The following is a 13812-nucleotide window of genomic DNA, read 5'->3' on the forward strand; positions in this document are numbered from 1 at the left end:
ATCCCTAGCAGCGGAGGACTTACCCCCCTGCGGCACAGATCCCTGGCAGCGGAGGACTTACCCCCCTGCGGCACAGATCCCTAGCAGCGGAGGGACTTACCCCCCTGCGGCACAGATCCCTAGCAGCAGAGGACTTACCCCCCTGCGGCACAGATCCCTGGCAGCGGAGGACTTACCCCCCTGCGGCACAGATCCCTGGCAACAGAGGACTTATCCCCCTGCGGCACAGATCCCTGGCAACAGAGGACTTATCCCCCTGCGGCACAGATCCCTAGCAACAGAGGACTTACACCCCTGCGGCACAGATCCCTAGCAGCGGAGGACTTACCCCCCTGCGGCACAGATCCCTGGCAGCGGAGGACTTACCCCCCTGCGGCACAGATCCCTAGCAGCGGAGGGACTTACCCCCCTGCGGCACAGATCCCTAGCAACAGAGGACTTACACCCCTGCGGCACAGATCCCTAGCAGCGGAGGACTTACCCCCCTGCGGCACAGATCCCTAGCAGCGGAGGGACTTATCCCTCTGCGGCACAGATCCCTACCAGCGGAGGACTTACCCCTCTGCGGCACAGATCCCCAGCAGCGGAGGACTTACACCCCTGCGGCACAGATCCCTAGCAGCGGAGGACTTACCCCTCTGCGGCACAGATCCCTAGCAGCGGAGGACTTACCCCTCTGCGGCACAGATCCCTAGCAGCGGAGGACTTACACCTCTGCGGCACAGATCCCTACCAGCGGAGGACTTACCCCTCTGCGGCACAGATCCCTAGCAGCGGAGGACTTACCCCCCTGCAAAACAGTTCCCTAGCAGCGGAGGACTTACCCCCCTGCATAACAGATCCCTACCAGCGGAGGACTTACCCCTCTGCGGCACAGATCCCTAGCAGCGGAGGACTTACCCCCCTGCATAACAGTTCCCTAGCAGCGGAGGACTTACCCCCCTGCGGCACAGATCCCTAGCAGCGGAGGACTTACCCCCCTGCATAACAGAACCCTAGCAGCGGAGGACTTACCCCCCTGCATAACAGTTCCCTAGCAGCGGAGGACTTACCCCCCTGCATAACAGTTCCCTAGCAGCGGAGGACTTACCCCCCTGCATAACAGATCCCTAGCAGCGGAGGACTTACCCCCCTGCATAACAGATCCCTAGCAGCGGAGGACTTACCCCCCTGCATAACAGATCCCTAGCAGCGGAGGACTTACCCCCCTGCGGCACAGATCCCTAGCAGCGGAGGACTTACCCCCCTGCGGCACAGATCCCTAGCAGCGGAGGACTTACCCCCTGCATAACAGATCCCTAGCAGTGGAGGACTTACCCCCCTGCGGCACAGATCCCTAGCAGCGGAGGACTTACCCCCTGCATAACAGATCCCTAGCAGCGGAGGACTTACACCCCTGCGGCACAGATCCCTGGCAGCGGAGGACTTACCCCCCTGCATAATAGATCCCTAGCAGCGGAGGACTTACCCCCCTGCGGCACAGATCCCTAGCAGCGGAGGACTTACCCCTCTGCGGCACAGATCCCTGGCAGTGGAGGGACTTACACCCCTGCGGCACAGATCCCTAGCAGCGGAGGACTTACCCCCCTGCATAACAGATCCCTAGCAGCGGAGGGACTTACCCCCTGTGGCACTGTGAGTCAGATTCCTCGCAGCGGAGGGACATACACCCCTGTGGCACTGTGAGTCAGATCCTCGCAGCGGAGGGACGTACACCCCTGTGGCACTGTGAGTCAGATCCTCGCAGCGGAGGGACGTACACCCCTGTGGCACTGTGAGTCAGATTCCTCGCAGCGGAGGGACGTACACCCCTGTGGCACTGTGAGTCAGATTCCTCGCAGCGGAGGGACGTACACCCCTGTGGCACTGTGAGTCAGATTCCTCGCAGCGGAGGGACGTACACCCCTGTGGCACTGTGAGTCAGATTCCTCGCAGCGGAGGGACGTACACCCCTGTGGCACTGTGAGTCAGATTCCTCGCAGCGGAGGGACGTACACCCCTGTGGCACTGTGAGTCAGATTCCTCGCAGCGGAGGGACGTACACCCCTGTGGCACTGTGAGTCAGATTCCTCGCAGCGGAGGGACGTACACCCCTGTGGCACTGTGAGTCAGATTCCTCGCAGCGGAGGGACATACACCCCTGTGGCACTGTGAGTCAGATCCTCGCAGCGGAGGGACATACACCCCTGTGGCACTGTGAGTCAGATCCTCGCAGCGGAGGGACATACACCCCTGTGGCACTGTGAGTCAGATTCCTTGCAGTGGAGGGACATACACCCCTGTGGCACTGTGAGTCAGATTCCTCGCAGCGGAGGGACGTACACCCCTGTGGCACTGTGAGTCAGATTCCTCGCAGCGGAGGGACATACACCCCTGTGGCACTGTGAGTCAGATTCCTCGCAGCGGAGGGACGTACACGCCTGTGGCACTGTGAGTCAGATTCCTTGCAGTGGAGGGACGTACACCCCTGTGGCACTGTGAGTCAGATTCCTTGCAGTGGAGGGACGTACACCCCTGTGGCACTGTGAGTCAGATTCCTCGCAGCGGAGGGACATACACCCCTGTGGCACTGTGAGTCAGATTCCTTGCAGTGGAGGGACGTACACCCCTGTGGCACTGTGAGTCAGATTCCTCGCAGCGGAGGGACATACACCCCTGTGGCACTGTGAGTCAGATTCCTCGCAGCGGAGGGACGTACACCCCTGTGGCACTGTGAGTCAGATTCCTCGCAGCGGAGGGACATACACCCCTGTGGCACTGTGAGTCAGATCCTCGCAGCGGAGGGACATACACCCCTGTGGCACTGTGAGTCAGATTCCTTGCAGTGGAGGGACATACACCCCTGTGGCACTGTGAGTCAGATTCCTCGCAGCGGAGGGACATACACCCCTGTGGCACTGCGAGTCAGATTCCTCGCAGCGGAGGGACATACACCCCTGTGGCACTGTGAGTCAGATTCCTCGCAGCGGAGGGACATACACCCCTGTGGCACTGTGAGTCAGATCCTCGCAGCGTTGGGACATACACCCCTGTGGCACTGTGAGTCAGATTCCTCGTAGCGGAGGGACGTACACGCCTGTGGCACTGTGAGTCAGATTCCTCGCAGCGGAGGGACATACACCCCTGTGGAACTGTGAGTCAGATTCCTCGCAGCGGAGGGACATACACCCCTGTTGCACTGTGAGTCAGATTCCTCGCAGCGTTGGGACATACACCCCTGTGGCACTGTGAGTCAGATTCCTCGCAGCGGAGGGACGTACACGCCTGTGGCACTGTGAGTCAGATTCCTTGCAGCGGAGGGACATACACCCCTGTGGCACTGTGAGTCAGATTCCTTGCAGTGGAGGGACGTACACCCCTGTGGCACTGTGAGTCAGATCCTCGCAGCGGAGGGACATACACCCCTGTGGCACTGTGAGTCAGATTCCTCGCAGCGGAGGGACGTACACCCCTGTGGCACTGTGAGTCAGATCCTCGCAGCGGAGGGACGTACACCCCTGTGGCACTGTGAGTCAGATCCTCGCAGCGGAGGGACATACACCCCTGTGGCACTGTGAGTCAGATTCCTTGCAGTGGAGGGACATACACGCCTGTGGCACTGTGAGTCAGATTCCTTGCAGTGGAGGGACATACACCCCTGTGGCACTGTGAGTCAGATTCCTTGCAGTGGAGGGACGTACACCCCTGTGGCACTGTGAGTCAGATCCTCGCAGCGGAGGGACATACACCCCTGTGGCACTGTGAGTCAGATTCCTCGCAGCGGAGGGACATACACCCCTGTTGCACTGTGAGTCAGATCCTCACAGCGGAGGGACGTACACCCCTGTGGCACTGTGAGTCAGATTCCTCGCAGCGGAGGGACGTACACCCCTGTGGCACTGTGAGTCAGATCCTCGCAGCGGAGGGACATACACCCCTGTGGCACTGTGAGTCAGATTCCTCGCAGCGGAGGGACGTACACCCCTGTGGCACTGTGAGTCAGATCCTCGCAGCGGAGGGACGTACACCCCTGTGGCACTGTGAGTCAGATCCTCGCAGCGGAGGGACATACACCCCTGTGGCACTGTGAGTCAGATTCCTTGCAGTGGAGGGACATACACGCCTGTGGCACTGTGAGTCAGATTCCTTGCAGTGGAGGGACATACACCCCTGTGGCACTGTGAGTCAGATTCCTTGCAGTGGAGGGACATACACGCCTGTGGCACTGTGAGTCAGATTCCTTGCAGTGAAGGGACGTACACCCCTGTGGCACTGTGAGTCAGATTCCTTGCAGTGGAGGGACATACACGCCTGTGGCACTGTGAGTCAGATTCCTTGCAGTGGAGGGACATACACCCCTGTGGCACTGTGAGTCAGATTCCTTGCAGTGGAGGGACATACACCGCCGTGGCACTGTGAGTCAGATTCCTCGCAGCGGAGGGGTTACTCACATATTATCCAGCACTGTAACAGGCTATGCTTGTCTTATTGCCGCTAGCCTATGGAGACAGCCTGGGATCAGCGTCATGCGTGCTCTAACAGCACATGGATGTTACACAGGAGTCTAATATGTGAGACTCTCCCGTTGCAGCCGGGATTTGCTCCAGGGATGACGCTTACCCCAACTGCTGTCCCTGCGCGGTGTCTACTACACAGAGAGGGGAATTCTGTTTAAGATGAAACGTATGTTGCGATAAGGACTGTTAGTTGTGAAGATACCGGGTTCCAAATCACTCAGTCACGGTGGTAGATGAAAAACCAACCGGGGTTTATTGACAGAATAGGTTATAACAGCTCAGTACACTTCTGTAATCCAATTCTACACGACAATTCCCACCACAATCTCCTGACAGAACATCACTTCATAGTCTGGGAGCAGAGAGTCTCTTCTAGCTACACAGAGACCCAGATAAATCCAATATAATGGGTCCCCAAGCAGATCCCTAGCAGAACATCACTTCTTAGCCTGGGATCAAAGAATCTCTCTGGGTAGCTCTACTTATACCTCGAGAAGCTTCATATTGCTGGGGTGTGTGTGACCTCTGTGTCTTAGGATCTTACAGCATTGGAATACAATACATACTCTAATCAGTCAGACAGCCACCCTGTCTGGTCAGATCACTGATGGACAATAGGGAGTAAACAAACATGGACAATGGTACCTTATATGACTCACCCTCTGAGGGTCCACTGTGGTGTATGATAACAATAGGAAACTAGGTCTAACACAAATACATTATCTAAAGGGTCACAGATAACATAACACAATTGCATATAGTAACAATATATAGGTTGATTTAATCACGGTATTGGGTGAGCAGCAATAGACATGTTATGGAGAATGAACAAACAGACGGATTGGATGTATATGGATATGGGTATAGAAAGTACATATGTGACATGGGAAATGAGGCATAGTCACAGACCTCAGTTCCTCACATTAGTAATGGCGGCATTGCGGAGATTAGTAATACACAGGCCCCGTAGTATGACTGACAGAGCTGCTGCACGTGCTCTAAGTAAGCACTATTATAGTGGCTTGTGCGCTGTATGTGTCACATTGTATAACGAAGATACAGGGGTCTATTTACTAAGCTTTGGGTGGAGAGACAGTCGCTGGAGATAAAGTACCAGCCAATCAGGTCGTAACTGCTATGCCACAGGCTGAGTTTGAAAAATGAGAGTTAGGAGCTGATTGGCTGGTACTTTATCTCCATCCAATGCTTAGTAAATAGACCCCACAGTCTGTTATACTGTAATCACTCACTGCTCCACGAAGTCCTGGAACGTCGGTCTCCACGAGTAACCGTCTCTGCGGATCCGCAAAGTCTCCATCAGACCATTGTAACGAAGCTGAAACAAGGAATGGTACTACTGTCATCACATAGAACAGAAGTGGTACTGTGCAGTGTCACATATCCCAGTATACAGAGCAGGAGAAGTGGTACTGTGCAGTGTCACATATCCCAGTATACAGAGCAGGAGAAGTGGTACTGTGCAGTGTCACATATCCCAGTATACAGAGCAGGAGAAGTGGTACTGTGCAGTGTCACATATCCCAGTATACAGAGCAGGAGAAGTGGTACTGTGCAGTGTCACATATCCCAGTATACAGAGCAGGAGAAGTGGTACTGTGCAGTGTCACATATCCCAGTATACAGAGCAGGAGAAGTGGTACTATGCAGTGTCACATATCCCAGTATACAGAACAGGAGAAGTGGTACTGTGCAGTGTCGCATATCCCAGTATACAGAGCAGGAGAAGTGGTACTGTGCAGTGTCACATATCCCAGTATACAGAGCAGGAGAAGTAGTACTGTGCAGTGTCACATATCCCAGTATACAGAGCAGGAGAAGTGGTACTATGCAGTGTCACATATCCCAGTATACAGAACAGGAGAAGTGGTACTGTGCAGTGTCGCATATCCCAGTATACAGAGCAGGAGAAGTGGTACTGTGCAGTGTCACATATCCCAGTATACAGAGCAGGAGAAGTGGTACTGTGCAGTGTCACATATCCCAGTATACAGAGCAGGAGAAGTAGTACTGTGCAGTGTCACATATCCCAGTATACAGAGCAGGAGAAGTGGTACTATGCAGTGTCACATATCCCAGTATACAGAACAGGAGAAGTGGTACTGTGCAGTGTCACATATCCCAGTATACAGAGCAGGAGAAGTGGTACTGTGCAGTGTCACATATCCCAGTATACAGAGCAGGAGAAGTAGTACTGTGCAGTGTCACATATCCCAGTATACAGAGCAGGAGAAGTGGTACTATGCAGTGTCACATATCCCAGTATACAGAACAGGAGAAGTGGTACTGTGCAGTGTCGCATATCCCAGTATACAGAGCAGGAGAAGTGGTACTGTGCAGTGTCACATATCCCAGTATACAGAGCAGGAGAAGTGGTACTGTGCAGTGTCACATATCCCAGTATACAGAACAGGAGAAGTGGTACTTTGCAGTGTCACATATCCCAGTATATAGAACAGGAGAAGTGGTACTGTGTAGTGTCACATATCCCAGTATACAGAACAGGAGAAGTGGTACTGTGCAGTGTCACATATCCCAGTATACAGAGCAGGAGAAGTGGTACTGTGCAGTGTCACATATCCCAGTATACAGAGCAGGAGAAGTGGTACTGTGCAGTGTCACATATCCCAGTATACAGAACAGGAGAAGTGGTACTTTGCAGTGTCACATATCCCAGTATATAGAACAGGAGAAGTGGTACTGTGTAGTGTCACATATCCCAGTATACAGAACAGGAGAAGTGGTACTGTGCAGTGTCACATATCCCAGTATACAGAGCAGGATAAGTAGTACTGTGCAGTGTCACATATCCCAGTATACAGAGCAGGAGAAGTGGTACTGTGCAGTGTCGCATATCCCAGTATACAGAGCAGGAGAAGTGGTACTGTGCAGTGTCACATATCCCAGTATACAGAGCAGGAGAAGTGGTACTGTGCGGTGTCACATATCCCAGTATACAGAACAGGAGAAGTGGTACTTTGCAGTGTCACATATCCCAGTATATAGAACAGGAGAAGTGGTACTGTGTAGTGTCACATATCCCAGTATACAGAACAGGAGAAGTGGTACTGTGCAGTGTCACATATCCCAGAATACAGAACAGGAGAAGTGGTACTATGCAGTGTCACATATCCCACTATACAGAACAGAAGTGGTACTGTGCAGTGTCACATATCCCACTATACAGAACAGAAGTGGTACTGTGCAGTGTCACATATCCCAGTATACACTACAGGAGAAGTGGTACTGTGCAGTGTCATATATCCCAGTATATAGAACAGGAGAAGTGGTACTGTGCAGTGTCACATATCCCAGTATACAGAACAGGAGAAGTGGTACTGTGCAGTGTCACATATCCCAGTATATAGAACAGGAGAAGTGGTACTATGCAGTGTCACATATCCCAGCATACAGAACAGGAGAAGTGGTACTATGCAGTGTCACATATCCCAGAATATAGAACGGGATAAGTGGTACTGTGCAGTGTCACATATCCCAGTATACAGAACATGAGAAGTGGTACTGTGCAGTGTCACATATCCCAGTATACAGAACAGGAGAAGTGGTACTATGCAGTGTCACACATCCCAGTATACAGAACAGGAGAAGTGGTACTATGCAGTGTCTCTCATTACCGGTAGGTGGGCATGTGTATATGTTGACGTTAGTGTAGTTTAGGTCTTTGTACATTAAGCGCCGGTATATGCATACGATCTGTGTGAGCGTAGGCTTATGTAGTATATAGGCGGCATAAGGCGCACACCAGGACAACCTCTGCCACGCTATGTAACAATGTATCTGTTGCAGTGTAATGTGCGCCAGGAGGACCGTTACATTATTACCCTTTATTTATATGGCGCCACATGGGATCCGCAGCGCCAATTGCAGAATAAGCAAAACCTGAAGACAGTGACTAACAATATAACACAATACAGGACAATACATTATTTCTCTGCAGGGTATGACGTTTTCTTGTTAAACAAAAAGTAAAAAAATGCAGGTTGCATAAGTATTCACCCCCCGGCAGAGCTGTACTTGGCAGAACCACCTCTTACACTGAAGTAACAGCTTCACGTACGGTGGGGTCAGTGTCTGTCGTTCTGCACCGTACGGGGTAATCTCCGCACGCACCTCGTCTCTACTACACTCACATCTGCTGATGTGGGGGGGTGAATACTTTTGCAAGAAGCAGTATGTACAGGGCTACACGCTGAATTTGGGCTTTAGTCATGGTCGGTAAGATCAGTCACCGGGTTACCAGCCTCAGATAAATGCATCATGGCCTCACCTGACTCCGCACCGCCTCCGGCTGAAAGACTCCCGGGAGGTTCTCACCATTGGGTTTAATGCATCGGATAAAATGAGGATTCGCAGAGTTTATTTTCTCCATGAGAATTCCGAGGGAGCGCTGAGAAACGGAAGGTATAATTACACGGCACGCCCCGATCGCCGCACACATATATACACGGCACGCCCCGCCCGCCGCACACATACACACAAACACGGCACGCCCCACTCACCGCACACATACACGGCACACCCCGCTCACCGCACACATACACGGCACACCTCACTCACCGCACACATACACACACACATACACGGCACGCCTCACTCACTCACCGCACGCACACACACACACACATACACATATATACACGGCACGCCCCGATCGCCGTACACATGCACACACACATATATACACGGCACACCCCTCTCACTGCACACACATATACACAGCACGCCTCGATCGCCGCACACATATATAAACGATACGCACACACATATACACGGCATGCCCTGCCCATCGCACACATACACACACATATACACGGCATGCCCCGCTCACCGCACACATACACACACACACATATACACGGCATGCCCCGCTCACCGCACACATACACGGCACGCCCCGCCCACCGCACACATACACATATACACGCCACACCCAGCCCACCACACACATATACAAACATATACACGGCACGTCCCACTCACCGCACACATACACGGCACGCCCTGCCCACCGCACATATATACACACACATATACACGGCATGCCCCGCTCACCACACACATACACGACACACCCCGACCACCACACACGTATGGCACGCCCCGATCGCAACACACATACACAGCACGCGCCGATCGCGCCACACATATACACACATACACAGCAGGCCCAGATCACCGCACACACATACACGTCACGCCCCGCCCCGCTCACATACACATATACACGGCACGCCCCGATCGCCATACACACATATACACGGCACACCGCACATATACATGGCATGCCCCGCCCACATACACACGCACCACCCCCATACATCCGGCACGCCCCGCCCACCACACACATACACACGGCATCCCCCGGTCACTGCACACATACACATATACAGGGAACGCCCCGCTCACTGCACACATATACATGGCACGCCCCGATCGCCACTCACACACATATACATGGCACGCCCCGCTCACCGTGCACACATACACATATACAGGGCATGCCCCGCTCACCACACACTTAAACATATACATGGCACGCCCCGATCGCCACACACACACACACATACATGACAAGCCCCACTCACCGCACACATACACGGCACGCCCCGATCACACCCACACATACACATACACGGCACGCCCCGCTCACCGCACACACACACACATACACACATACACGGCGCGCCCCGATCGTCACACACTCACACGGCACGCCCCAGTCACCGTACACATACATGGCACGCCCCTGTCACCGTACACATACTCGGCACGCCCCAGTCACAGCACACATACACGGCATGCCCCAGTACACACATACACACGGCACGCCCCGCTCACCGCACACATACACATACACACTGCACGCCCCGCTCACCGCACACATACACATATACACGGCATGCCCCGCTCACCGCACACATACACATATACACGGCACGCCCCGATCGTCATACACACATATACACGGCACACCCCTTTCACCGCACACATACATGGCATGCCCCGCCCACCGCACACATCCCGCCCACCACACACACACACGGCACGCCCCACCCTCCGCACACATACACGCGGCACACCACTCCCTCCGCACACATACACACGGCACGCCCCGCCCACCGCACACATATACACGGCACGCCCACCGCACACATACACGGCACGCCCCAGTCACCGCACACATACACGGCATGCCCCAGTACACACATACACACGGCACGCCCCGCTCACCGCACACATACACATACACACTGCACGCCCCGCTCACCGCACACATACACATATACACGGCACGCCCCGATCGCCATACACACATATACACGGCACACCCCTTTCACCGCACACATACATGGCATGCCCCGCCCACCGCACACATCCCGCCCACCACACACACACACGGCACGCCCCACCCTCCGCACACATACACGCGGCACACCACTCCCTCCGCACACATACACACGGCACGCCCCGCCCACCGCACACATATACACGGCACGCCCACCGCACACATACACGGCACGCCCCAGTCACCGCACACATACACGGCATGCCCCAGTACACACATACACACGGCACGCCCCGCTCACCGCACACATACACATACACACTGCACGCCCCGCTCACCGCACACATACACATATACACGGCACGCCCCGATCGCCATACACACATATACACGGCACACCCCTTTCACCGCACACATACATGGCATGCCCCGCCCACCGCACACATCCCGCCCACCACACACACACACGGCACGCCCCACCCTCCGCACACATACACGCGGCACGCCACTCCCTCCGCACACATACACACGGCACGCCCCGCCCACCGCACACATATACACGGCACGCCCACCGCACACATACACGGCACGCCCCAGTCACCGCACACATACACGGCACGCCCCAGTCACCGCACGCCCCAGTCACCGCACACATACACGGCACGCCCCGCTTATTGCACACACATATACACGGCACGCCCCGATCGTCACACACATACACGGCACGCCCCAGTCACCGTACACATACACGGCACGCCCCAGTAACCGTACACATACACGGCACGCCCCAGTCACCGCACACATACATGGCACGCCACGATCACCACACACACACGGCACGCCCCGATCACCACACACACACACACACACACACACAGCACTCCCCCCGATCACCACAGACACACGGCACGCCCCCCGATCACCACACACACACACGGCACGCCCCGATCACCACACACACACGGCACGCCCCGATCACCACACACACACACACACGGCACGCCCCGATCACCACACACACACACGGCACGCCCCGATCACCACACACACACACACACACACACACACACACACACACGGCACGCCACGATCACCACACACACACACACACAGCACTCCCCCCGATCACCACAGACACACGGCACGCCCCCCGATCACCACACACACACACGGCACGCCCCGATCACCACACACACACGGCACGCCCCGATCACCACACACACACACACACAGCACTCCCCCCGATCACCACAGACACACGGCACGCCCCCCGATCACCACACACACACACGGCACGCCCCGATCACCACACACACACGGCACGCCCCGATCACCACACACACACACACACACGGCACGCCCCGATCACCACACACACACACGGCACGCCCCGATCACCACACACACACACACACACACACACGGCACGCCACGATCACCACACACACACACACGGCACGCCCCGCCCACATACACATATACACGGCACACCCCGACCACCGTACACATACAGCACGCATACGGCACGCCCTGCTCACCACACACACATACGGCACACCCCGCTCATCACACACATACACGGCACGCCCCGCTCACCACACACACACACACTGCACGCCCCGCTCACCACACATGGCACGCCCCGCCCACCGCGCGCACACACACACGGCACGCCCCGATCACCACAAACACACGCTGCACGCCCCGCTCACCACACACACACACGGCACGCCCCGCTCACCACACACACACATACGGCACGCCCCGCTCACCACACACACGGCACGCCCCGCTCACCACACACACACGGCACGCCCCGCTCACCACACACACACACACACACACACACTGCACGCCCCGCTCACCACACATGGCACGCCCCGCCCACCACGCGCACACACACACGGCACGCCCCGATCACCACAAACACACGCTGCACGCCCCGATCACCACACACACACACGGCACGCCCCGATCACCACACACACACGGCACGCCCCGATCACCACACACACACACACGGCACGCCCCGATCACCACACACACACACGGCACGCCCCGATCACCACACACACACACGGCACGCCCCGATCACCACACACACACGGCACGCCCCGATCACCACACACACACACACGGCACGCCCCGATCACCACACACACACACGGCACGCCCCGATCACCACACACACACACACACACACACACACACACACACACACACACACGGCACGCCACGATCACCACACACACACACACGGCACGCCCCGCCCACATACACATATACACGGCACACCCCGACCACCGTACACATACAGCACGCATACGGCACGCCCTGCTCACCACACACACATACGGCACACCCCGCTCATCACACACATACACGGCACGCCCCGCTCACCACACACACACACACTGCACGCCCCGCTCACCACACATGGCACGCCCCGCCCACCGCGCGCACACACACACGGCACGCCCCGATCACCACAAACACACGCTGCACGCCCCGCTCACCACACACACACACGGCACGCCCCGCTCACCACACACACACATACGGCACGCCCCGCTCACCACACACACGGCACGCCCCGCTCACCACACACACACGGCACGCCCCGCTCACCACACACACACACACACACACACACTGCACGCCCCGCTCACCACACATGGCACGCCCCGCCCACCACGCACACGGCACGCCCCGATCACCACAAACACACGCTGCACGCCCCGATCACCACACACACACACGGCACGCCCCGATCACCACACACACACGGCACGCCCCGATCACCACACACACACACACGGCACGCCCCGATCACCACACACACACACGGCACGCCCCGATCACCACACACACACACGGCACGCCCCGATCACCACACACACACGGCACGCCCCGATCACCACACACACACACACGGCACGCCCCGATCACCACACACACACACGGCACGCCCCGATCACCACACACACACAC

The 13812-nt window shown here is 56.2% G+C and overlaps 1 protein-coding gene across 1 annotated transcript in view; it reads right to left on the reverse strand.

Moving 5' to 3' along the window:
• Nucleotides 1-13812, reverse strand: part of LOC134932220 (myosin-IIIb-like) — a 374352-nt gene that overhangs the window by 253731 nt on the left and 106809 nt on the right. The window contains exons 7-8 of the mRNA XM_063926445.1: nt 8803-8922; nt 5747-5832 (exon numbers count right to left, since the gene is read on the reverse strand). Coding sequence (XP_063782515.1) covers nt 5747-5832; nt 8803-8922 — 206 coding nt within the window. The remainder of the gene's footprint in view (nt 1-5746; nt 5833-8802; nt 8923-13812) is intronic.

The sequence above is a fragment of the Pseudophryne corroboree genome, chromosome 1 (assembly GCF_028390025.1).
Source record: "Pseudophryne corroboree isolate aPseCor3 chromosome 1, aPseCor3.hap2, whole genome shotgun sequence".
Classification (NCBI taxonomy): domain Eukaryota; kingdom Metazoa; phylum Chordata; class Amphibia; order Anura; family Myobatrachidae; genus Pseudophryne; species Pseudophryne corroboree.